This window comes from Pygocentrus nattereri, chromosome 4 (assembly GCF_015220715.1).
Source record: "Pygocentrus nattereri isolate fPygNat1 chromosome 4, fPygNat1.pri, whole genome shotgun sequence".
Lineage (NCBI taxonomy): Eukaryota > Metazoa > Chordata > Actinopteri > Characiformes > Serrasalmidae > Pygocentrus > Pygocentrus nattereri.
The window spans coordinates 3,145,194-3,171,569 of NC_051214.1; the positions used below are offsets into that span (position 1 = coordinate 3,145,194).

The window sequence follows — 26,376 nt, forward strand, 5'->3', positions numbered from 1 at the left end:
CCATCATGAGCGTCGCCAGTGTTGACGGTGGCAAGGAAAAACTCCTTGGAACCTTGAGAGGAACCAAGACTCAGAAGGAGAACCCGTCCTCCTCTGGTCGACACCGGACAGCAAGCATTGTTAGTATAAAGTGTTATAGTATTAAAGTACAAAGTGGGAAAAACAGGTTCATCTGATTAGTTTATGATTTGCAGCAGCATCTGAGGGTGAGGACTGCCCAGCGCTGTACAGCAAGAAGCTCAGTGGTGGTCAAGCTGGTCCAGAAGGCTGGTGAGCAGTGGTACCCGATCAAGGCAGAAGAGGCAACAGCATCAGACGCACCGGATGGGCAGCTGATCAGCACGGCAGAGAAAGGAAAGAAAGACGTGGTCAGTTCTGTAAAGAGTGGCTGACCACAGATTACAGTATAACAGAGCAGCAGAGACTCCAGCAGGTCCAGATCTGACAGGGAGACTAATCACCAAAGGCTCCACTATACAAGTAAGTATTTAGCCTAGACTTAAAGACTGAGGCTGTGTCTGATTCCCGAACATTAACAGGAAGATTATTCCAGAGCTGGGGGGCTTTGTATGAGAAAGCTCTCCCCCCATTACTAAAATAATGTGGTTGTATACATATGTACACCCTTACACTAATACTTTGTTGAAGCACCTTTGACTTTATAACAGCAGTCAGTCTTTAGGGTAGGAGTCTATCAGCATGGCACATCTTGAATTGGCAACATTTGTTGACTCTTCCTTGCGAAAGCGCTCCAAATCTGTCGGATCTGTCCAAATCGGTCTCCTGTGTACAGCCCTCTTCAGGTCTACCCACAGATTTTTAATGGGATTCAGGGGCTCTGGCCAAAACTTTGATCTTCTTCTGGCGAAGCCATTCTTTTGTTTATTTGGAGGTATGTTTGGGTCATTGCAATGCCGAGAGGTGAAACTCTTCTTCAGCTTTTTAGCTGAGGCCTGAAGGTTTTTTACCTCCAACATGCTTCAGTGTGGGCATGCTGTTCTTTTGGTGATGCACAGTGTTGGTTTTGCCCCAAACCTTGTGGAATTATTATTTCCCACATACATTTGGAAGACTTAATGGAGGTTTTGGAAAAATGTAGCCAGGCTTGGATTTTTTTTTTTCTTTGTTAGAAAAGGCTTCTGTTTGGCCACGCAACCGCACAGCGCAGGTGTATGAAGAATATGGGAGATTGTCACACGCATTACACAACCAGTACTTCCCAGAAATTCCTGCAGCTCCTTTAATATCGCTGTAGGCCTCTTGGCAGCCTCCTGGACCGATTTTCTTCTTGTCTTTTCATTCATTTTTGAGGGACGTCCAGTTCTTGGTCATGTTGTTGTTGTGCCAAATTAATTGTCTACACTTTTGGGTAAATGACTAGTGTCCTTTACTTATTTCTCATTATTTCTCTCTCCACAGTGTATGGGCACCAGTGAGAACTCTGTTTCCCAAGCTGATATACGCTGTGGAGAAAAACAAACCAACTATGGCCATTCGATACCTGGAAAAAGCAAAACCCTGGATCACGGATATTATTCAGCAGGTGGACAAGATAAATAAAAGGTAATGAAATGTATAAGCCTTGATAAAAATGCTATATATGACACTAATAGGACATTGGGCACTAAATGCTTTCAGATGGCACACAACTGAAAGCACTATGTCCTGAGTCTGGAATGGTCATAGGACAAGATTCCATATGTGTGAAGGGGGGGCCCAGGTTTGAAGCTCTAGGTCCCAAGAGAGAGATGGCCCCCTCACTTTCTCTCTCTTAGCTTTAGAATAAGATGAAATTATAATAGGAACCAGATGTGGACTATATGTCAAAAATGGACTCAAATCTTTGTGGCAAAGAACATTTGGCACGTTTCTCTCCAAGCCAAGGCTTGATTCTGACTTGAATCTCACCGAAGAGTTTCTTCCTTCACCTTCACAGCATCACTACTGAAAAAACCACAAGAATTTGGCCTCAGGAACTTCGGCGTGCTGTGGCCTGCTGCGTTGACACCTGCTTCCGCTCCTTTCGCAGGCAGCAGGTGGGTTTTCACCCATGTGTGAGTGCTGGTTCGTTCGTTGGGGCTGTTCTGTTTGCTGTCTGGTCGCACCATTAGAGAACTCCTTTGTGTCGGCGTGCCATGAGGAATAAAGGCAAAAAAGAGAATAAAGGAAACAAGAGAATAAAGGGAAAAAAGAGTTTTGGAGTTAGTATAAGTTTGGAGGTTCCTGTAACTCTAACACTTCACCCCACCCCTCTATCTTAACAAGAATTATGACACCCCACCCCTAGACGTGAGCAACAGAGGGCTAAGGGCTCAGTTGTAGGGGCGAGGGGTGAAATGGGACTGGGCCTCAGGGTGTGATATAACCAGGCGGGGGGGCATCATCAGATCATTTTCCATTTACATATTCATTACTACCAATTTGGCACAGCAGAAAAGGTTCATGCTCCAAAAATTATTACATATATATTTCACTGCATTTTAAAACTTCAAAACTAGAGGTTGTATAGTATAGTGGATAACACCTCTGCCCTCTAGGCTGTAGACTGGGGTTTAATCCCCCACCTGGGTCAGCCCCCTCCACTACTGTATACCAATAAGGGTCCTTGGGCAAGACTCCTAACACCACCTTGGCCTACCTGTGTAAAATGATCAAATTGTCAGTCACTCTGGATAAGCGGGTCAGCCAAATGATGTAAATGTAAAATGTAGTAAGAAACAGGTCAGTTTAAACCAAACATAAAGAAGAGCCAATAGGGGCCTTCAGAAAAGTGACCACGGGAGGCTTTACACGCAGCGTTCTCTGGTTTCACTGGAAAGTCAGACATATTTGGCTGGTTCTGCAGGTTAGAACTGTTTTTCTCTGGTTTTACTGCAAAGCCAAGTCCTGAATAAGCACACAAACGAGCGCACACCATCTGGGTCCACAGGTTAACTGTTCTACTCACACGTGGAGCAGCAGGCTGAGTGAGTGATTAACCAACAGCACTAAATCCACTTTGGTCATCACGGGTTACTCAAACTGAGCCCAAAGTCCAGCACACACACATACAAACACACACACACACACACACACACACACAGCAGAGAGGGTTCTGCCACAGTGCCTAAAAGGGTTCTTTGGAGCGACACTACAGAGGCACCTTTATTTTTAAAGTGGTTCTTAAAAGGGTTCTTTGGAGCGATGCTATAGAAGAACCACTTTAAAAATAAATGTGCCTAAAAGGGTCCTTTGGAACGACAATACAAAAGAACCACCTTAACAAAGGTGCCAAAAAGGGTTCTTTGGAACGACGCTACAAAAGAACCGCCTTATAAACAAAGGTGCCTTAAAGGGTTCTCTGGAGCAACGCTATAGAAGAACCACCTTAAAAACTAAGGTGCCTAAAAGGGTTCTTTGGAAAGACGCTACAAAAGAACCGCCTTATAAACAAAGGTGCCTTAAAGGGTTCTCTGGAGCAACGCTACAGAAGAACCACCTTAAAAATAAAGGTGTCTAAATGGGTTCTTTGGAGCGATGCTGTAGAAGAATCATTTTGGTTTCATAACCTTTAACTGTATCTCTCTGTGTTTGTCTCTCTCAGTGGAGGTGGAGCTGTCTCGGGTTCGAGACCCTCGGGACATGATGGAGCGACGGACCTTCAGACCCACACACACACACATCCACCATCACACACACACTCACCTGCACAGATCAGCCGAGACGTGAGGACAAGCGGAGTTCACAGGAACACTAACGGCAGCTGAAGCCCTGAGAACGGAGAATGTGTGGAGGGAATGGCGTGGAACACCTGGGGAACAAGCAGGACCCTCAGAACTGGTGGATTAAGGGGCTCGCTCATTAGACCTGTTTCATGTTAATCGGACTTTTAGACTGATTAAGTAAATGAGCTCTGTTCTGATTGGCTGCACACTGTTCAAATAGCAGTCTTGACTCCTTATGACTTCAGTGTGAGGGGGCGGGGCTAAACTGCTGTAGGCTAAGTAGGCCAGAGATATTTGTTTACGTTGAAGGGAAGCCCCCGTCTCCTAACTGACATTAAACCCTCCCTATCCCCTTTATAAAATGGTCCGAGATCATACATCAAATCATTTTATATATGTATATAGACTGCCCACCTAGTTTTTACAAAAAGTGTTCATCCATAACTAAGAGAAATCCGTTACGACTGGATTGTAAAACTTCATCGTTTCAGCTCTCCGGATCTTCCCCCCTCTGTACGTGCTAGGAATGTGAATCACTACTTAACAATAAAAACGTAGAGCAAATGCTACCTGTTCTTAATAAACATTGGACAACCTTTTGGGGAATAAAAACATCAATAATAAACATGCTACAAAAAATGTTAGCTAAGTGGTTCTGGTTACTGAACAATAACGAATGCAGGTGTCCGAGGCGCCGACGCCGAGGTCTTCTCTCGTCCTCAGTCCCGAGAGACGAACGCTCGTCTACTCGCGTAGAGAATGGAAGGGAACAGGTCCGTCCGGACTAAACGAAAGATGAACCTCGCGGGCTTCAGCTCTGAAAAAAAAAAAGAGATTGGTTTAATGACTCATTGGCTATTTTGAAACAGTTAACTCTGCCCACACAATCTGATTGGTTGAAGTGTCCTTCCTGTGGTGCTGTATACCATAACAGTGTTTTTTCCCACCAAACCCGTATCATTCCACTGACCATGTATAAAATTCTTCACTCTAAGCTGATGAAACTATTTTTTGGTGGAAGAAACTGGCAATGTTATGTTATCTCTTCTTTAGGAGTGTGTTTATGGGAATTTTTGGACTTGCTGCACAGGTGGCGTCCGATCACGGTACCACGCTGGAATTCACTGAGCTCCTGAGAGCAACCCATTCTTTCACTAATGTCTGTAGAAGCAGTCTGCAGGCCTAGGGGCTCGGCTTTATACACCTGTGGCCATGGAAGTGATTGGAACACCTGAATTCACTGATTTGGATGGGTGACTAGATACTTCTGGCAATATAGTGTATCTGTATGCATATGAATACACGTGTGGTGAGTTCTCTTCTATTCACGTAGTAACACTTTTTCCTTTGTCTCTATTCTGTCTGGGCTCTGGATCCGGCTCTACAGTCTTCCAGCTTTCTGCCTGCAGTGAAAGGTGGGAAATCACCAAATCAGCCCATGAAAGGTAAGAAGTGAAACTGAGTGGATTATCATTTTAATTGGAAATAGCTTTTCAGCATATTTCAGTTTCAAGAGGGGAAAAATCAACTATTGAGTGAATTTTTAGACAGAATTTCCGTTCTGAGGTTAACACAGTTCACTGATCTAATCCTTGTGTGAATTCAAACACCAGATAACAGGATGGAGAAAGTTGGCCTGGGCGTGCACGATGGCCCACCTCCACCATCTGCTGTGCAGTCAGAAAGGTGAGTGTTGTTCAGGTTCTCGGTGTATGTTTTGCTGATTTTGAGATTATTTAAGACGTTAGTTTACACTCAAGACTAAAGCCATCCTTTGTTCTTTCACAGGACCCCGGAAGTGGCCCTTGACGCTGTGTTCAGTGCTCGGCTTTTGGGAAATGAAACTCCAGAGCCTGAGCATGAACAGGTGTCCTCAGAGGATGAGGAGGAAACTCTGTTTGGGTATCCTAAAGACTCCAAGATCCTCAGGTTCTTCATGAAGACTGCTGAGGAGCTGGTCAGATGGCTGGAGTCTACATTTCTTCCTCAATTCCCTGTATGGTTCCTCTACGAGCATCTGGTGGGTCGTTTGATGGAAGAAGTGAAGATGCTGGCCTGGATTAATATTACCTTTGAGGCATCTGATGCGCAGCTCTTCCCTGACGAGGACGATGCCGTGTCTTATATTATCAGTGAAGTGCATGAAGACCTCTTGAACAAGCCCTGGAGAATGGAAGTATCTTGTTTCAACGAGGGACTCCTATATTACATCACCTACGCTGTCATGAACGCTTTCATTAATTACACGATGTTCTGCTGTAAAGCAGCAAGAACATCCCCAGACACTGACCTTGAGGAGGAAGGATCACAGGGGGAGCCTGAGATGCAGGAACTCTGCAGCACCGCCCTCAGTCAGCGGAGTCCATCAAAGTGCGAGGAACTGATCCAAGAACTTGGTGGATCTTCTGATTCGAGTGACGAGTGCTCTGAGACCCTCACCGGCTTCCAAACTTACAAGGACAGGCTGGTGAAAATACCAATCAGGAGCCTAATGACAGCGTCTGAGGACCCGGAGGTGGAGAATCCTGAAGACCTGGAGGTTCCTGCCTGTGCTAATGGTGAGTGAGTCTTTCAGTTCCGCCTTGAGATTTCATGATGTTCTTTGTCCAAAATGTCCCAGTGCTCTGAACTTATGATCTCCTCGTTCTCTCTCTGTCTGTAGGTACTACAGGTTCCACCACAACCAGAACAAAGTGGAAGAAGCTCCGTTCTCGTATCTCCAGCTTCGTGAGACGAGTCTTCCTCTTCGGATGCGTCCCATCTAGGCGCGTGGTACCACTTTGAAATTCCTTCATTTTCATCAATTAAAGCATGAGCAGCATTATTTTTGTGTCCTGGCTCAGACTGTAATTAACCTAGGTGTAGATACTTAAGACTGTAATTGCTCCATGTTTATATACTTATATATATACTTTTTTTTTTTATGCTTATTTAGTCCCACAAACGGGGAAATTCCACCTCTGCATTTAACCCATCCATGAAGTGAAACACCACATACACTCTAGTGAGCACACTAGAGTGCCCAGAGCGGTGGGCAGCCCTATCCATGGCACCCGGGGAGCAATTGGGGATTAGGTGTCTTGCTCAAGGACACCTCAGTCATGGACTGTCGGCTCTGGGGATTGAACCGGCGACCTTCAGGTCACAGGGCCAGTTCCCTAACCTCCAGCCCACGACTGCCCCATGATTAATCCAGGTTTAGATACTCAGGCTCTGATTAATCCAGATTTGTTTTTATTTTAATTTTTACCCATTTTTCTCCCCAATTTAGTCGTTTCCAGTTCCACCCACTAGTTAGGACTCCCCCAAGGCTTCTTCTGAGACCTGCTAAACCAACCACCGCTTCTTTTCGACCTGCCGTTCACGCAACATCACAGGACAGCCGAACGCGCAGATCTGTTACGTCAGCTAACAGACGCCTGCACTGACTTATATCGCGTTGAGTGATGGGGGGAGAAGCAGGGCCATCCTACCCACCCTGAGAGAGCGAAGCCAATTTTGCTGTTTTGAGCTCCCAGCTGTGGACGGTTGTAGCATCACTAGTAATCGAACTCGCGATTTCCTGATAATGGGGACACTCGGGAGCTGATTAATCCAGGTTAAAATACTCAGGCTGTGACTAATCCAAGTTCAGATATTCAGGCTGTGAATCATCCAATTTAAGCTTACCCTGCACAGATATGGGCTTGATTTGATGACAAACGATTCACAGATCACTGTAAAATTTCCTGTTGTGGGACTAATAAAGGAGTATCTCATTTTATCTTATCGAATTAGTAAAACACAAGCAAGACACACTCAATAAAGGAGTGGTTCTGCAGGTGGGGACCACAGACCACTTCTCAGTACCTTTCTGCTTTCTGGCTGATGTTTTGGTCACTTTTGAATGTTGGTGGTGCTTTCACACTCGTGGTAGCAGGAGACGGACTCTACAACCCACACAAGTGGCTCAGGTAGTGCAGCTCATCCAGGATGGCACATCAATGCGAGCCGTGGCAAGAAGGTTTGCTGTGTCTGTCAGCGTAGTGTCCAGAGGCTGGAGGCACTACCAGGAGACAGGCCAGTACACCAGGAGACGTGGAGGAGGCCGTAGGAGGGCAACAACCCAGCAGCAGGACCGCTACCTCCACCTTAGTGCAAGGAGGAACAGGAGGAGCACTGCCAGAGCCCTGCAGAATGACCTCCAGCAGGCCACAAATGTGCATGTGTCTGCACAAACGGTTAGAAACCGACTCCATGAGGATGGTATGAGGGCCCGACGTCCACAGATGGGGGTTGTGCTCACAGTCCAACACCGTGCAGGACGCTTGGCATTTGCCAGAGAACACCAGGATTGGCAAATTCACCACTGGCGCCCTGTGCTCCTCACAGATGAAAGCAGGTTCACACTGAGCACATGTGACAGACGTGACAGAGTCTGGAGACGCCGTGGAGAGCGATCTGCTGCCTGCAACATCCTTCAGCATGACCGGTTTGGCAGTGGGTCAGTAACGGTGTAGGGTGGCATTTCTTTGGAGGGCCGCACAGCCCTCCATGTGCTCGCCAGAGGTAGCCTGACTGCCATTAGGTACCGAGATGAGATCCTCAGACCCCTTGTGAGACCATATGCTGGTGCGGTTGGCCCTGGGTTCCTCCTAATGCAGGACAATGCTAGACCTCATGTGGCTGGAGTGTGTCAGCAGTTCCAGCAAGATGAAGGCATTGAAGCTATGGACTGGCCCCCCGTTCCCCAGACCTGAATCCGATTGAGCACATCTGGGACATCATGTCTCGCTCCATCCACCGCCACGTTGCACCACAGACTGTCCTGGAGTTGGCGGATGCTTTAGTCCAGGTCTGGAGATCCCTCAGGAGACCATCCGCCACCTCATCAGGAGCATGCCCAGGTGTTGTAGGGAGGTCATACAGGCACATGGAGGCCACACACAATACTGAGTCTCATTTTGACTTGTTTTAAGGACATCACATCAAAGTTGGATCAGCCTGTCGTGTGTTTTTCCACTTTAATTTTGTGTGTGACTCCAAATCCAGGCCTCCATTGGTGGGTGTGTGTGTATGTGTGTATATATATGTATATGTGTATATATATATATGTATGTATATATATATATATATATATATATATATATATATATAACTGTAATGCACTGACCAACCAGCAGGTGGTGCCAAACCCATGCAGCTAGTGGGGAGAAATACGGCGCTCAGCCGGCTCAGAGATGCTCCCCGATGCCGAGAATGCGTTATCACTGCCCATTCACACCGACTTTCAGCAGTTCTTTGTCTCTTAAGGTTTCATTCTTTCTTTTTGCATTAATATTGCACTGATGTGACCCGAGGACGACCCAGAGTAGCTACTTTATGCTCATTTAGCTTTAACTTTAACTGAATCAGCACAAAAGGGAATATTTAGGCCAAATTAAAAGGACCCGACTTTCCCTTCAAGCCCCGAATGTAGTCAATCAGCCAAGATAAGTTCAGTATCTAAAGACTTCCTTTGTTTTACACTGAAGCTACGAGGCTAATGGTGCTAACGTTAGCATTATGCTAATCGCATCCCCAAATCATCGCACACTCAAATTTAAACTCGGTCGTGTCGTGTTAGATACGATAGATGGCAGTGAGGCACATAATAATAGACTTGTTGTACTTTCTGACACATGTAAATGTATTTTCCCATTTATTCCTGAAAATTAGTGCCAGTTTTCCACATAAACGCCGGTGAAGGATGCTATGAAGCATTTCAGTTTCACTCGCATTAGTTCAGAGAAACAAAACCAGATCTACTGTATGAAAACTCAGTTCCTAAAGGATGTTGATACACTACATCATGTCATATGGTGTTGGAATCAGCTTCCCGAAGACATTCGATAGAAGAAGATCCGGCTCCTTCCTAACTGACACCGAATTACTAATAAAATGCCACATAAACTTCTACATAAAACCTCCCCAGCTAAAAACGACTGTATAAAATTTAAGCCCAACATTGAAAACACTTGTTCACTCTGCAGTAACAACCCAGAGACAGCCGTTCACCTGCTTTTTCCAGTCAATATGTAAAATAATTCAGCGAAACCTCAGAGCCGTTAGTGTTCATAATACTGATATGAAGTATTGTTTGTTTTTGAAATTGGGTCTTTTTGGGAAACCACACAGCTAAATAAACACACATATATAAATATGTGATAAAGCAGGTGCTTTTTCCACATTACCACCGCGAATCGCATTTAGCACCAAGCTAACGGGCCCTTGTTTACACACTAGGGCTGAATCTCAAATGCATCAGTGCTCCCTACAGAGTGCACACTACTCAGCAATCTAAACACTGGCTCCTTCAGCCCAGCAGCGCATAATACATCTGAAAATGGTCATCTGGGCTTCAGCCACAGCGAATCTCGACAAGTAGCCACGGTTCGGCCGCAGAAGCTCGAGTTCAAAACTTCCCTAGTGCACTACTTAGGGAGCATAGAGGCGTTTGAGATTCGGCCTGTATTTGACCGCCGTTACGGGACGGTAAATCAGGAGCCGATCTAGAAAGACGAACATTCAGTTCTGAGTCGGTCTTTTGTTTCATTTAGGCAGCAAACTTTTTAAAATTCTGTCAGGATTTATATTATTTTACTATCATAGAGAGCAGCCAGCGGCGAGGGGGGCTTCAGGGGCAGCCGCGCGAGAGAGTTCACTTGTAGTGTCCATCACGTCATCACCGCCAGCGGCAGGAGCGTCAACTATAAATGCGTGTATACTCGTCATCTCACTCTGACTGGTCTCACGTGATGCTCGCTGTCATGGTCATGTGCTTCATTATGTAGTGGGCATAATGAACATCCCCTTTACGCTGTATGGACAAAAGCACTGGGACACACCTCTTAATCACTGACTTCAGGTGTTTCAGTCAGTCTCATTGCCACAGGTGTATAAAATCAAGCAGCTAGCCTTGCAGCCAGCCTTCACACACATTAGTGAAAGAATGCGTCTAAAGAGCCGCTGGATTCGAGTGTGGTGCTGGAATATGATGCCACCATTGCAAACTTTCTTCCCCCCTAGATTTTCCAGCATTAACTGTGAGTGGTGTTACTGAAAAGGGGAAGCGTTTAGGAACCACAGCGACTCGGCCACGAAGGCTCAGACCACGTAGAGTTACAGAGCCGGTCGCCGAGCTCTGAGGAGCATAACGGTCTCCAACGCTCTGCTGATCAATAACTGCAGAGTTCAAATCTCCTCTGGCATCACCATCAGCACAAAAACTGCGCCGGTAAATCTGGTTAATATTATGAAAGACTGCTAATAACAGAGAATTAAGTTCATGGTGGTGGGAGATTTTTTCTCTTTGGAGTCAAAGAACAGTCAAAAATGTCGTTGCCAGATTTATTCAGAGAATTCTTCAGACAAAAACAGGTTTTTTTGATGCTGTAGAGAAAAAGGACCAATCATGCAAAAATAATTGATTAAATGTTCAAAGGGAACTGCAGTAGAAGGGAAAGGAAAGTAAAGAGTAAAACAAAGAAACAAGGCATAAGTCAGAGAGACTCGGGCATGGTTCGCTTGTTTCCATTTGCATAAACTGATCTGGACATTGGTCAAAGAGAGCATGCGCCCTTCTTTTAGCACAACCATTGATCGTGATTTAACACAAAGCTCCCAGGCTGTTCTTTGGGAAGGGGTTAAAAACCATTCTTGGCATGTTAAATACCAGGTGGTGGTTTTGTCCCGTTTAACACTGGGCTGCATACTTGGTCGTGGCACATCTAAGTTTAAAAGTCACACCAGATTATAGATGGTTATGCCATTAGATAATATAGCTAATCAATGGATACATATTTAACCACAGAGAATCAATATATCGATAATAAACACTGGAGAGTGTCGACGGGACACAGTCTCTCTCAGTGGGTCCTCATTAGAACAGATAAACACTCAAGATTTAACACAGTTGACGTTAATGGGGTTAAAGAAATGCAGAATCAAGCCGCCCAAACAATAAAAGCTGAGCATGCTCAGAAGGTGCATATAGAAGTGAGTCAAAGCAGTGATTAGATTCCTTTGTGCTTTTATATAGCAAGTTTTACAGTGAGCCGACTACTAATCCCAACTGACGAGCTCATCTGATAGCCTCGGAAATAAATGCACCAAAGAAGTGACATCATCAGTTTTGGATGGCTGGTGTTGATGGCGGGTCAACAGTGATCTTCAGCTCCTGCAGCTTCTCTTTCACGCTGTCGTATTCCTTCTGCCACACGTCGTCGGAAAGGGAGGACGGGTCGATCTCCAGGAAACTGTAGGCGTCCTTGGACTGCACTCTGAATATCTGAACAGCTTTCCCACAGGAGAGACCAAACCCTTCCCAAACCTGTGAAATGTAACAAATTCTGACAGTCAGGACCGAAGTGCAGGATGTTGTTGAACTTTGGGGCCACACAGCTTCAACCACTTGACACAACATTTGATTGGCATTTGATGTCGAATGTTAACGTTAAGGCTGTGTTAAGCTAAGAATGCAGAGCGTACCAACACTGAATACTAGAGTTGGTGGTATTCACAGTTTGCTGTTGATGCTGAAGAAGTAAAGCTGTAATTCTTTCTTTTTTCCATTTGCACACAAAGACTATGATCTACTATTTTACAACAGATCAGTGCAGTCGAATAGACACACAGTGTTTTTTTTGGTTAAAGAAGTGATGAGGTAAACATGGTAAGTTAGACAGCTGCTATACCTGCTAGACTACCAGGCGATATAACTACTGCTAACATCTACAGCTTTACTCTTTTGTATGTTTGACCTCGATTTTAGGAATTCTTATCATTCCCAAAACTTCTGAAAAGTGTATGTAGCTCAGGCTGCCATGATAAACGCACATGACAGATGTTACTGATTGTATGGACTACACTTCCCATGAACACGCACAAGGACATGAAGACTGGTACCTGTACCGTTACTTATGGGCTCAAAACACTATCGCTAAAAACTCATTTGAACAGCAAAGTAAAAATAATGACAATAGTTTTTGCCAAATTCAGCAACCAAAATCAGCCCGAATCAGTTGCTGAATGTCTTTGCATGGTCGTCTAATGTGATTCTGCTTGCATACTGACAGACATCAGTTACCTTTGAGGCTGCCTGGATAGACTTCACAAATTCCTCCTTAAACTCGGGTTCTTCAATGAGATCTTCATCAACAAAGGTCTTGTCTTTGATGTTGCCCAGCAACATGTAGACGTTTTCCCAAAAGCCCTTAAGGTGAACAAGAATCTTCTGGATTTTACTCAGAAAATACTGGACTTCTCCAAGGTGGGTTGGTTCAGGGATGGTACCTAACAAAAGCAGGGACAGGACAAAACATGCAGCGTTACACTCGTGTTCACACTGTCAGCTTGGCTGCCCCTTTGTTTTTTTTTGTTTTTTCTATTTTCGCTACCTTTGTGTACTTAAAGCCCGACCTACACTGCATGACTTTAGCCTCGGTTTAACCCTGACTCGCCTCTTGTACAGACACTCACACACTAAACACTGTCCTGTTCAGCTTTGTTACACGTGATTACAGAGGTGAATGAGTGTCACGATCGGCCCGTCCCAGTCCTGTCCATGTGTTCTTGTTGTTTTGGTCCAGCCCCTTTGTTTCAGGACCCCACCCCTGATTGTCTCCACCTGTCTCCCGCTTTTCCCTCATTTACCCTGTGTTATTTAAGCCCTGTGCTTGCCCCTTGTCTTTGCTGGTCTTTGTTATCTGCACTGTTGTTTGTTGGATGTATTGGTGTTTGAATTATTGTCTGAACTGTTTGGTTGTTTGCTGTGTTTCCTATCATGTCTGTACCCGAATCGATCCGTGTTGGCTACGTGAACCTGGGCCGTTTAGACTACAACCCTGGATTTGCCCCAGGCTCATCTCCGCACATGCGCCCGCCTCCTCGCTCCCAACCGTTACGATGAGGGGGACTTTTTTCAGTACTGAAACTCATTTTCTGTCATATTCTCTTTCTTGCCTAGCTGTCCAGTGTGACCGCCCTCACAAACAAAGACAGGAAATTCTCTGAAAGTCTTTTCTGAGAACTGAGGAAGAAACCTTGGGAGGAACCAGGCTCACCAGGGGGGACCCATTCTCCTCTGGTCAAACTACCTACAAGTGATTATATTACTAACATTAATAGCAGTAATATGGTATTAGGAATAGCTAGGAGTCTATGAGAACATCAGTGTAGGGTGGGCAGCTAGTCTAAGGCAGGTGGTGGCAGCTGGGGCGTGGGTAGCAGGAGGGCTCGGCAGTCGGTCGTCCTTCAGTGTCCGGCCAGACATGTGGGGCAGTCGTATACTCGGAAAGAAAGCAGGGAGATGGAAGGGTGTTCATTCAAGCACAAAAGTACATTGACAGTTAAAGATGCTCACCTTTGTCGATCTGTACTTTGGCCAGCTTCATCCGCAAGTCGATTGTCTGGACCTGCACGTTCCACTCTTTTTGTTTCAGTGAAATCTTTTCAGCAGTGAGTTGATTCAGTTCTGCTTCAAGAGCCTTGGTTTTTGCAGCCACTTCAGGAGAGGTTGCTCTATCGTAAATGGACTTAACAATCGGACCAATTACTGGCACAATGGAGGCGAAGATGCTAAAGCCACTGCTTTTAGCAGCTGCATCTCTTACAACATCCTGTAGCTCACGGTTTTTGGCATCAATCTTCTGCTCTGTTTCTGTGAGCTGTTCAGTGGTTTTATTCAGCTCCTCTTCAAGCTTTCTAATCTCCTCTGTCATCACTTCAATCTCCTTGGAAAGCTGACTCAGCTGTTTCTCTGTCTCTTTTTTTTCGGTGATGACGTCACTGGTAGTCGTAGCCACATCTTTGTTGTGTGTGTCGTACCTGAATGTGAAACACTGAAGTCAGTCATGCAGTGTCTTGCAGTCGGTAGTTTCTTTCACTGTGCCTGTTATATGAGCTGGATCTGTCCTGCACTTGTACAGAAAGTTTGAGCACTGCTGGTCAGATTACATTTGATTAACTTTTGAAGTAAAAAGAAATAAATGCAAAACTTTTTCTGGAAATTTGAATTCAGTTACTTTATACTTGATTAAACATTCACAGGTATAGTAAAAGCACGTCTGTCCTAACCAGCTAGGAGTCTCTCTTGTTGTTTGTGGAATTTTCACCCACTTTTCCTGGCAAGACACTTCGACCTCTCCTATATTTTTGGATTATCTCACTCTCAGTCAGGCCATTCCTCTAAGCTTCAGCTTGCATTTCTTAAAGTTTTTTGTGGTTGATTTAAACTGCCTTTTAATTTTTAAAAATTTCAATTTTTAATTAACCAAATCCACATCTTTCACACAGAGAGAGACTCATATCAGCGGAGCCGAGTCTCCCGTTCCCAGTAAAGCTAACCAGACGGAACAGGAGGGCTTCACCAAGCAAACCTTTTTCCTTCAATATGGCACAAATGAATGTGGTTAAAGCGACTAATAATGGTTTTAAAGCCATACAGGCACTTCTGGCTCTTTATCTTACAGGATATTTGTATGTTATGCAGACCTGCAGACCAAGAGAAACAGACTGTCACAGTGTTTTCAGGCCTGCACTGGAAGGGGGTGAGGGAGGGGCCCTCTCATGAGCATAGCTCGCCCCCTAGTTCTTATACAGTGGAACTGCTTTCTATGAATGAATAAACCAAATGGACTGAGAATTAATAAAAATAAAAACACATTGGAATAACTGGGGGTTCCTCTCTCTGTTGCCATAGCCTGGCCATATCACAGGTGGAATTCCTTCTCACCTCTGCCCATGCAATGCTTGTGTCACTGACTGCCACATGACCCCAAAGCATAATAGATCCTCCCCAACGCTTAACAGTTGGCACGATATCCTTTTTACCTAATGCTGCTCCTTTTCTCAAGTCCTACCTTTGGTGATTGTGGCCAAAGGGTTTCATTTTTAGTTCATCAATTCATTTACATCCAAAATGTTAATGTCAATAAACAATAGTTTCAAAATACACAAGATATAAATATTGTTACCTGTCCACCATCTTTTCCACATCATGGATAATTTCAGTGATCCACGTTCTTGCTTTCTCCAGGTACTTTATAGCCAGTACTGGTTTATTTTTCTCAACAGCGCGAATCAGCATTGGAAACAGTGACGAAACCAAGTTCTGACTGGTGCCCACACACTGTGATGGAGAGAAGATCGTGATGTATGTAAGTTTACAGTTTGTCACATTTCAGCTGAGTAGGAATTGGCTCTGAAGGTACGTCCTCACTAAAAGTTGTTACAGGCAACCTATTTTCAGCTATACATATATACATTATATATATATAGCTTAAAAATATATTCTCCAGCAATGCGTTCTCCACAGAACAGACGAGTTGTTGTGTTTGGCAGGATTTAATGTAGGAAAATATGCAATTTGTGGAAGGATTAAGAGGACTGCAACCCTGAGATGCTCACTCTATGAGTCCGTGAAGGAAAATGAGCTCCTGAATGCTACTTCTTGTTTCTTCTGAACGTTCTCTATTAGCTCACATCCTCTTCTGTCCAGCTTCATGCAATCACCACTAGATGCCATTAAAGAGCCTACGAAAGAAACACTAAGCTGAATCCAATACAGAAGGGATTTCTGATGAGCAGAAACTGGTTCTGAATGGGTTTCTATTGAGCAGAACTTTGTCCTGACTGGGTTTCTGATCATCTTATTTGTTCAACCAGTTTCTGAATTTGTTTCTGATCAGCAGGAACTGGTTCTGAATGGGTTTCTGATGAGCAGAAACTGGTTTTGAATGGGTTTCTATTGAGCAGAACTTGGTCCTGACTGGGTTTCTGATCATCTTTTTAGTTCAACCAGGTTCTGAATTTGTTTCTGGTGAACTGAAATTGGTTCTGAAGGGGTTTCTGATGTGCAGAACCTGGTTCTCAGTGAGTCTCTGTTTACACAGATGTTTTGAGAAAGTTTAACAGACCTTCAGCAGAACAGCTTCAGAGGATCCGAAGAGAAGTTGGGTTTCCACGGCTCGGATCCGGAGCAGCCTCTCCAATTTGGGGAATTTCGCCAGACACAGGTAGGAGATGTGGTACAGCAGGCAGACCTGCTGAGACGATGGGAGGAGCTCCTCAACGAACCCTGAGCTCCATACAGAGGTGGCTGGCACAACCTCTGTGATTTCCACAAAAAGAATGTAAATAATTTCACTAATCAAGCATTAATCTGTGGTAGGATACATCAAATGACTGGTATTGTTTTACTTACAACCTGAGGAAGAAGCAGCTTAGAAAATGTGTGTGTGTGTGTGTGTGTGTGTGTGTGTGTGTGTTTGACTTGCCTTTGCTGTTAGCCATTGTGTTTAAAGTCAGGGGGGTTCTGTGTTTTTCTAAAGATCAATAAAAATATTTTACAGCAGTGCTTAGAAACGCATTGTTCACTAAATATAAGTTTTGAAAGTGAATAAATAACAAAACAGAGAGGATCTTACCTGTAGAGCTGTGAGGACTGCGCTTCTTACAGATGTTCAGTGCTGTTTTCTCACTGTTGCGTTTTTATATGTAATGACACCGAAAGAAAGGGCCAGGTAAAGACCAAAGGATGAGGCTATCCAAGTGGTCAGTAAACAGGCGTGGTCCAGATCCAATCAGCAAAAAGGTACAGAATGGCAACCGTAACCAGAGGGCAAAGACAAAAGGGGAAAACCAGAAATCCAGAAAACCAGTCCAAACACGAAAACGGCAATCACACAAATGCACACTGGAGATGTTTGCCCTGAACGAGGACTTGATGACTGCAGTAGTTCTACAAGAGAAGCAGTACTTCAGGAGTGCTGATTGGAGAACGAGGGGAGATCAGGTGACGTCTCAGAGGATTCTAGCTGGAGGGATGTGTAACATTATACTTTAAATGGCCCACCTGATTTGAGAAATATGTGAAGCATGTACCTCACCCTTTCTCAGTAATTTGGAAACAGGGCTAAAATAACTAAATTAAAATTTCTAATATAACTAAGAACCAAACAGTTACTGAACCCCAGATGCCATCAGCCTATAGCAAATGATTTTATGAATTCCTTTAGTGATAAAATAGAAGAAATTAGGCAGAAAATTCAGAAACACAGTTAAACTCTACAAACCTGCTGCCTTATAACGCCAGTCTAGATCCTGAGAATAAAAGAATCACTGCTTAGAGGCTGGAATCGTTTACCTCACTTCAAGAAAATGAACGACTTAAAATTGTTTCTCCAGCAAAATCTTCTACTTGTATTTTGGATCTGATTCCTACAGGTTTACATAAGGGAATTTAACCAGAAATAACCAAGCCTATTCTGTCAATAATAAACTCCTCTCTTAGCCTTGGATACATCCCAAAAACTTTTAAACTTGCAGTAATTAGGCCGCTGATTAAGACAGTGAACCTCAATCCCTGTGAACTATCAAACTATAGACCCATCTCGAATCTCCCCTCTATATCCAAGATCCTGGAAAAAGTGGTAGCAAAACAGTTAAGTTCCTGTCTGTATAGGAATCATCTACATGAAAAATTTCAGTCTGGTTTTAGGCCACATCACAGTACAGAAACAGCACTAGTAAAAAGGTAAATGATCTTCTATTATTCTCTGACTAAGGAAATGTGCCTTTGCTGTTCCTCCTCGATCTTAGTGTGGGATTTGACACAATAGACCACTCTGTCTTACTAGATAGACTAGAAAACCTTGTAGGGGTAACAGGAGCAGCTCTTTCCTGGTTCAGGTCCTACCTCACTGATCGCCATCATGAGCGTCGCCAGTGTTGACGGTGGCAAGGAAAAACTTGGAACCTTGAGAGGAACCAAGACTCAGAAGGGGAACCCGTCCTCCTCTGGTCGACACCGGACTGCAAGCATTGTTAGTATAAAGTGTTATAGTATTATAGTTCAAAGTGGGAAAAACAGGTGGGCAGCGGTTCATCTGATTAGTTTATGATTTGCAGCAGCATCTGAGGGTGAGGACTGCACAGCGCTGTACAGCAAGAAGCTCAGTGGTGGTCAAGCTGGTCCAGAAGGCTGGTGAGCAGTGGTACCCGATCAAGGCAGAAGAGGCAACAGCATCAGACGCACAGGATGGGCAGCTGATCAGCTTGGCAGAGAAAGGAAAGAAAGACGTGGTCAGTTCTGTAAAGAGTGGCTGACCACAGATTACAGTATAACAGAGCAGCAGAGACTCCAGCAGGTCTAGACCTGACAGGGAGACTAATCACCAAAGGCTCCACTATACAAGTAAGTATTTAGCCTAGACTTAAAGACTGAGGCTGTGTTAACAGGAAGATTATTCCAGAGCTGGGGGCTTTGTATGAGAAAGCTCTCCCCCCATTACTAAAATAATGTGGTTGTATACATATGTACACCCTTACACTAATACTTTGTTGAAGCACCTTTGACTTTATAACAGCAGTCAGTCTTTAGGGTAGGAGTCTATCAACATGGCACATATTGAGTTGGCAATATTTGTTGACTCTTCCTTGCGAAAGCGCTCCAAATCTGTCGGATCTGTCCAAATCGGTCTCCTGTGTACAGCCCTCTTCAGGTCTACCCACAGATTTTTAATGGGATTCAGGGGCTCTGGCCAAAACTTTGATCTTCTTCTGGCGAAGCCATTCTTTTGTTTATTTGGAGGTATGCTTTGGGTCATTGCAATGCCGAGAGGTGAAACTCTTCTTCAGCTTTTTAGCAGAGGCCTGAAGGTTTTTTACCTCCAACATGCTTCAGCGTGGGCATGCTGTTCTTTTGGTGATGCGCAGTGTTGGTTTTGCCCCAAAACTTGTGGAATTATTATTTCCCACATACATTTGGAAGACTTAATGGTACACTGTCTAACGTAGATCGAAGAGTATCCTCTAGGAATTTGGTCATAGTATCTAATTCAGTAGGATTAGATGGACAGCTGACTGAAGTTGATAACTGCGAGAGGTTTCTGATAAAGCTGCCAGCTGTGGAGGAAGTTATAGTCCTCTTAACCTGATAACATGGTGATGAGCGCACATTACCACTAAACTGGATTTTGTATGAGATTAAGTAATGGTCTGAGACGGCTGTGCTCTGGGGGAGAATGGCTAAGTTATCTATGTCTACACCAAAGGTCAGTATTAAGTCTAGAGTGTGGTTGAGGTGGTGTGTGGGCCCTTTTATAATTTGGGTGAATCCCATGGAGTCTATGATAGATATGAATGCCTTACTTAGTGTGTCGTGAGGGTTGTCGATGTGGATATTAAAATCTCCGACAATTAATATTTTACTTGAAAACGTTATTAGGCTTGATAGAAACTCAGAGAATTCTTGTAAGAACTGAGAATACGGACCGGGTGGCCTGTAAATTGTGATTAATAGAAATGAATGTTTATTTGTTCCTTGCTCAAGTATATTAAGTACAAGAACTTCAAAAGAAGAAAACGTAGGTCCTGCTTTCTGGTTCACGCCTAAAGCTTTAGTATGGATGGTTGCTATACCTCCACCCCGACCGCTTAAACGAGGGCTGTGTGCATAGCTGTAGCCTGCGGGAGTGGCTTCATTTAGACTAAGCTACTCATCGGAGTACGGTACTCATGGTACTCAGCCAGGCTTGGATTTCTTTGTTAGAAAAGGCTTCTGTTTGGCCACGCAACCGCACAGCGCAGGTGTATGAAGAATATGGGAGATTGTCACATGCATTACACAACCAGTACTTCCCAGAAATTCCTGCAGCTCCTTTAATATCGCTGTAGGCCTCTTGGCAGCCTCCTGGACCGATTTTCTTCTTGTCTTTTCATTCATTTTTGAGGGACGTCCAGTTCTTGGTCATGTTGTTGTTGTTGTTGTTGTTGTTGTTGTTGTTGTTGTTGTTGTTGTGCCAAATTAATTGTCTTCACTTTTGGGTAAATGACTAGTGTCCTTTACTTATTTCTCATTATTTCTCTCTCCACAGTGTATGGGCACCAACAAACCAACTATGGCCATTCGATACCTGGAAAAAGCAAAACCCTGGATCACGGATATTATTCAGCAGGTGGACAAGATAAATAAAAGGTAATGAAATGTATAAGCCTTGATAAAAATGCTATATATGACACTAATAGGACATTGGGCTCTAAATGCTTTCAGATGGCACACAACTGAAAGCACTATGTCCTGAGTCTGGAATGGTCATAGGACAAGGTTCCATATGTGTGAAGGGGGGGCCCAGGTTTGAAGCTCTAGGTCCCAAGAGAGAGAGAGATGGCCCCCTCACTTTCTCTCTCTTAGCTTTAGAATAAGATGAAGAAATTATAATAGGAACCAGATGTGGACTATATGTCAAAAATGGACTCAAAACTTTGTGGCAAAGAACATTTGGCACGTTTCTCTCCAAGCAAAGACTTGATTCTGACTTTGATCTCTAAATGCAAATAAACATTTTTTTTTATGCAAAAGACGGGCGTCACCGAAGAGTTTCTTCCTTCACCTTCACAGCATTGCTACTGAAAAAACCACAAGAATTTGGCCTCAGGAACTTCGGCGTGCTGTGGCCTGCTGCGTTGACAGCTGCTTCTGCTCCTTTCGCAGGCAGCAGGTGGGTTTTCACCCATGTGTGAGTGCTGGTTTGTTCGTTGGGGCTGTTCTGTTTGCTGTCTGGTCGCACCGTTAGAGAACTCCTTTGTGTCGGCGTGCCATGAAGAATAAAGGCAAAAAAGAGAATAAAGGAAAGAAGAGAATAAAGGGAAAAAAGAGTTTTGGAGTTAGTATAAGTTTGGAGGTTCATGTAACTCTAACACTTCGCCCCACCCCTCTATCTTAACAAGAATTATGACACCCCACCCCTAGACGTGAGCAACAGAGGGCTAAGGGCTCAGTTGTAGGGGCGAGGGGTGAAATGGGACTGGGCCTCAGTAAATGTAAAATGTGATAAACAGGTCAGTTTAAACCAAACATAAAGAAGAGCCAATAGGGGCCTTCAGAAAAGCGACCACGGCAGGCTTTACACACAGCGTTCTCTGGTTTCACTGGAAAGTCAGACGTATTTGGCTGGTTCTGCAGGTTAGAACTGTTTTTCTCTGGTTTTACTGCAAAGCCAAGTCCTGAATAAGCACAAAAACGAGCGCACACCGCCTGGGTCCACAGGTTAACTGTTCTACTCACGTGTGGAGCAGCAGGCTGAGTGAGTGATTAACCAACAGCACTAAATCCACTTTGGTCATCACGGGTTACTCAAACTGAGCCCAAAGTCCAGCACACACACACACACACAGCAGAGAGGGTTCTGCCACAGGCCAAGTGTGTGTGAGTGTGAGAGCCATGTCTTCTCTGGCTGTGTTCCTGAAGAACGTTCCTGCCTGGTTCCTGTGTGGAGGAGTTTTCCTGCCCGTTGCTGTCCTGCTGCTGCTGCTGATCATCCACCTCAGCTGGAAACTACAGGAAGGTAGGAAACACTAAACCCCAGCACTGAATCAGGATCAGGACGGTTCCTTTAGCTGCTACAGACCATCCGAGTCCTTAAAGGATCACTCAGCCCTGTTCGGCGTCTGTCACTGGTATCTATAGTGCTTGACTGATCACCATAGACTACAATTTGAACCTTTCCCTGAACTTACTTGGAAGCTAAAGGACAGTTGCTGAGCTCCATCAGTGAACATCTACACGTAACGTCAAATCCGTCAGTGTTTCTCCTTCAGAAACTCTCCTTTAAAAGGCTTTTGTAAATTAAGCTGTAGTGCATTCTTTCATAGATGTCTTCATAGATGGCTTCACAGGTGCCTAAAAGGGTTCTTTGGTGCAATGCTATAGAAGAACCGCCTTAAAAACTAAGGTGACTAAAAGGGTTCTTTGGAGCGATGCTATAGAAGAACCGCCTTAAAAACTAAGGTGACTAAAAGGGTTCTTTGGAACAACAATATAAAAGAACCACCTTAACAAAGGTGCCAAAAAGGGTTCTTTGGAACAATGCTACAAAAGAACCGCCTTATAAACAAAGGTGCCTTAAAGGGTTCTCTGGAGCAACGCTACAGAAGAACCACCTTAAAAATAAAGGTGTCTAAATGGGTTCTTTGGAGCGATGCTGTAGAAGAACCATTTTGGTTTCATAACCTTTAACTGTATCTCTCTGTGTTTGTCTCTCTCTCTCAGTGGAGGTGGAGCTGTCTCGGGTTCGAGACCCTCGGGACACGATGGAGCGACTGACCTTCAGACCCACACACACACACATCCACCATCACACACACACTCACCTGCACAGATCAGCCGAGACGTGAGGACAAGCGGAGTTCACAGGAACACTAACGGCAGCTGAAGCCCTGAGAACGGAGAACATGTGGAGGGAATGGCGTGGAACACCTGGGGAACAAGCAGGACCCTCAGAACTGCTGAATTAAGGGGCTCGCGCATTAGACCTGTTTCATGTTAATCGGTCTTTTAGACTGATTAAGTAAATGAGCTCTGTTCTGATTGGCTGCACACTGTTCAAATAGCAGTCTTGACTCCTTATGGCTTCAGTGTGAGGGGGCGGGGCTAAACTGCTGTAGGCTAAGTAGGCCAGAGATATTTGTTTACGTTGAAGGGAAGCCCTCAGGGCCTTCCAGGCCTTCAAAGCTCTTCATGAACAAAAAACATCTCTCCTGGTCTTCTGGAAGTTCTAGATACGTCACTAACTGAACGCGAGCCGTAGTCTAAGCAGGTGTCGGGTAGTTGTTAGGAATGCAAGCAGCTCTGGAAGAGTCACCATACACTCTCAGAAACAAAGGTACTAAACCATCACTGGGGTGAGACCCTCAAGGCTCCATTTCAGTACCTTCAGTCAGGGAACATAACTGAACCATAACCCACTGAAATGATCTGTTCTAAGTACTCCACACACCCCGCCTCGCCTCGCCTCCAGGCTTTTATTCTTCTGTTCTGTTTTAAGACATTTGGTTATGAAAAGGAAATACCAACTTTTCACCTGGAGAAACTGATTTAAGCTCCACAATCAGACCTTAGAACCACTCTAGAACCTCTGAGGGAACAATTATAAATGGTGTAAAACTGATACATACAGGCTCATACGATTGATAATGTCTGTTACAAGCTTCAAATAAAACACATGAATGTCTGTTATAACCTTCAAATGTCTGTATTTATTGTAGAACAGTAGAAAGATGTGGGTGTTGATCACTGTTAGCGGAGTGCCACCGGTTTACATACTACACATGACACGGGCCTTTTAAAGACGGTCCAAAACCCTGAGCTCTAAGATTAACAAGTTACAGTTTCATTATCTTTCTGCACAAACGGCAAGTGATCACATGAAAACGGGTTTTAAAAAATGGGCTTAAAGATCTGTGGGCAGGTCTAGACCTGACAGGGAAGACTAATCACCAAAGGCTCAACTACACGTAGCCCATATGATAATCCAAGTGATACTAATCAGTAGAATGAGCGCAAGGCCAGTGTGTAGGTTCGAAAGGGACGGGTAAGATTAAAGACACTCATCTGCCACTTTATTAGGTTTAATTGCTTGTTAACACAAATAGGTAATCAGCCAAACACACGGACGCAGCTCAACTCTGTGAAAGGTTTCATGAAACAGCTAATCATAATGTGATCACGTTAAACATCAGCTCACCATCAGACACCGACTTCACCGTAGGAACGGACAAGAAAATAAAACCGATGGATTACTGAGCGGGTGAAATGGTGATTGTTTTTGATTTGTTGCATACGACTCCGCATTTCACGAAGTTTCACGGGGTGAAGCCAGCCTTAAGGAAACGAGAATTAGACAAGAGACGAGAATTAGAGAATAAACAAACTTTATTTCAACAGTGTTACACAAAGAGAGGACAGGGAGTGGCGGTAGGTGGGCGGGGCCAAAAACACAACACATTTATCCAAGCTGCTAAAACGAAGGGGGTCAGATGGGCGCCTTCTTTAGTCAGCGGCACAAAGAGAGAGAGAGAGAGAGAGAAAGAAAGAGAGAGAGAGAGAGAGAAAGCAAGAGAAAGAGGCCGCAGGGCAGTAGGCCAGAGTGGGAGGAGCTTCATTCATTTATTTATCTACATGTAAAAGATTCCATTGTGGCAAATCCATTTTTTCCTTTTAGTCAAAGAAAAAAAATCTGACGTAAATATATTAAAAATATGTAAAAGGGGCAAACAAACCCACCTCATTCAGAAAAGAATCAGCTAAAATCATCGGTTTTACAGACGAGACACAGAATTAAAATATCAGAGAAAAAAAAAATACAAATATTTCTGATTACTGGAGCCAGAAAGTCGTGTAGGAAAAGCAAAAATGTATTCAAAAGCTGCCCAGAGTTTAAGTTTTCTTTTATAGTGTAGTTTGTATTGGAGTTTTAAGTTCCCTACGAGAGGTAGACGAAGTGCACCTCCCAGTGGTGGAATGTTTGTTTGTTTATTTGTTTGTTTGACTGCATAGAGGAAGTATTGGCACCTGTTGTGCTAGTGGAGGAAATAACGCCGTCCCATGCTGGTCCCTTACGGAAAGATTACCAAGTTAATCTTTTAAACTTTATGCTGGTAACAATCAGCAGTCCCGCCCCGTCTCCTAACTGACATTAAACCCTCCCTATCCCCTTTATAAAATGGTCCGAGATCATACATCAAATCATTTTATATATGTATATAGACTGCCCACCTAGTTTTTACAAAGTGGTCATCCATAAGAGAAATCCGTTACGACTGGATTGTAAAACTTCATCGTTTCAGCTCTCCGGATCTTCCCCCCTCTGTACGTGCTAGGAATGTGAATCACTACTTAACAATAAAAATGTAGAGCAAATGCTACCTGTTCTTAATAAACATTGGACAACCTTTTGGGGAATAAAAACATCAATAATAAACACGCTACAAAAAATGTTAGCTAAGTGGTTCTGGTTTCTGAACAATAACGAATGCAGGTGTCCGAGGCGCTGACGCCGAGGTCTTCTCTCGTCCTCAGTCCCGAGAGACGAACGCTCGTCTACTCGCGTAGAGAATGGAAGGGAACAGGTCCGTCCGGACTAAACGAAAGATGAACCTCGCGGGCTTCAGCTCTGAAAAAAAAAAAAAAAAGAGATTGGTTTAATGACTCATTGGCTATTTTGAAACAGTTAGCTCCGCCCACACAATCTGATTGGTTGAAGTGTCCTTCCTGTGGTGCTGTATACCATAACAGTGTTTTTTCCCACCAAACCCGTATCATTCCACTGACCATGTATAAAATTCTTCACTCTAAGCTGATGAAACTACTTTTTGGTGGAAGAAACTGGCAATGTTATGTACACATTTTTGAAAATGTTCCTTTCCTTCTTCTCTTTACAGTGTAAAAACACTTCAGATCAGCCTTTAAGATATTGATGCAGTTAGTGGATAAGTTACAAATCTGTGAAAGCACCATTGACTCACACATATTTACACATTTTAGAGTAACATGCTGCCTTCTAGATGACGTCTTCTTCAGGGATGTTCATGATTTATTTCAATATGACACCAAAAAAGAAACATTATGCATCTGTTACAACAGCAAGGCTGCATAATCAGAGCGGGCAGTACCAAGTACAACAACAAAAGCTCCTAAGCTGAAGATGTGGATTACGGAAAAAAGAAAAAATTCTGCTTTCTATACTGGACCTGCTGGTGTCTTTAGTCTCCAAACATTTCTTAAGTTTCATACGGGTCAAACAGAATTCACTAAAAATTTATCGCATTTGGTTTTACCCATTTTTTTGTAAGTGATGTTTGATTATTGCAAATA

The 26,376-nt window shown here is 44.0% G+C and overlaps 4 protein-coding genes and 1 long non-coding RNA gene across 32 annotated transcripts in view; 3 read left to right on the plus strand and 2 right to left on the minus strand.

The window, feature by feature from the left end:
- The first annotated feature begins 418 nt into the window (after positions 1-418).
- Positions 419-4,560, plus strand: LOC108441300. Its single transcript, XR_001858924.2, has 4 exons — positions 419-480; positions 1,420-1,563; positions 1,937-2,036; positions 3,584-4,560. It is a non-coding gene; the product is annotated as an uncharacterized LOC108441300 (long non-coding RNA).
- A 368-nt stretch (positions 4,561-4,928) lies between these two features.
- LOC108441297 lies at positions 4,929-7,467 on the plus strand. 3 transcript variants are annotated; one of them, XM_037537778.1, is made up of 6 exons: positions 4,929-4,957; positions 5,092-5,149; positions 5,318-5,390; positions 5,493-6,262; positions 6,367-6,476; positions 6,976-7,467. In XM_037537778.1, the coding sequence occupies exons 2-6, from the start codon at positions 5,143-5,145 to the stop codon at positions 7,000-7,002; spliced, it is 987 nt and encodes a 328-aa protein (XP_037393675.1). In that variant the 5' UTR covers positions 4,929-4,957; positions 5,092-5,142; the 3' UTR covers positions 7,003-7,467. The 3 variants fall into 3 exon arrangements, with proteins under 3 accessions (XP_037393675.1, XP_017576238.1, XP_037393674.1); XM_017720749.1 differs by having other exon boundaries at positions 6,367-6,469; XM_037537777.1 differs by having other exon boundaries at positions 4,931-5,149; positions 6,367-6,469.
- A 3,591-nt stretch (positions 7,468-11,058) lies between these two features.
- On the minus strand, positions 11,059-17,634 carry LOC108441299. The gene is made up of 7 exons (XM_037537776.1): positions 17,150-17,634; positions 17,000-17,047; positions 16,640-16,833; positions 15,698-15,852; positions 14,086-14,549; positions 12,811-13,016; positions 11,059-12,054 (listed from the first exon to the last, which is right to left on the minus strand). Exons 2-7 carry the CDS (start codon positions 17,013-17,015, stop codon positions 11,851-11,853), a joined length of 1,239 nt encoding a protein of 412 aa, XP_037393673.1. The 5' UTR covers positions 17,016-17,047; positions 17,150-17,634; the 3' UTR covers positions 11,059-11,850.
- Positions 17,635-21,870: 4,236 nt separating this feature from the next.
- LOC108441303 (small leucine-rich protein 1) lies at positions 21,871-23,529 on the plus strand. The gene is made up of 2 exons (XM_017720773.2): positions 21,871-22,069; positions 22,774-23,529. Exons 1-2 carry the CDS (start codon positions 21,946-21,948, stop codon positions 22,896-22,898), a joined length of 249 nt encoding a protein of 82 aa, XP_017576262.1. The 5' UTR covers positions 21,871-21,945; the 3' UTR covers positions 22,899-23,529.
- An 888-nt stretch (positions 23,530-24,417) lies between these two features.
- epb41l2 (erythrocyte membrane protein band 4.1 like 2) overlaps positions 24,418-26,376 on the minus strand; it is a 136,947-nt gene continuing 134,988 nt past the window's right edge. For all 26 annotated transcript variants that reach the window (XM_037537590.1, XM_037537589.1, XM_037537608.1 and 23 more), the window contains one exon: positions 24,418-25,675. Coding sequence is in view for 1 of the 26 variants with exons in the window: in XM_037537595.1 (XP_037393492.1) it covers positions 25,670-25,675 (6 nt within the window). In the remaining 25 variants the exon portion in view is untranslated. The remainder of the gene's footprint in view (positions 25,676-26,376) is intronic.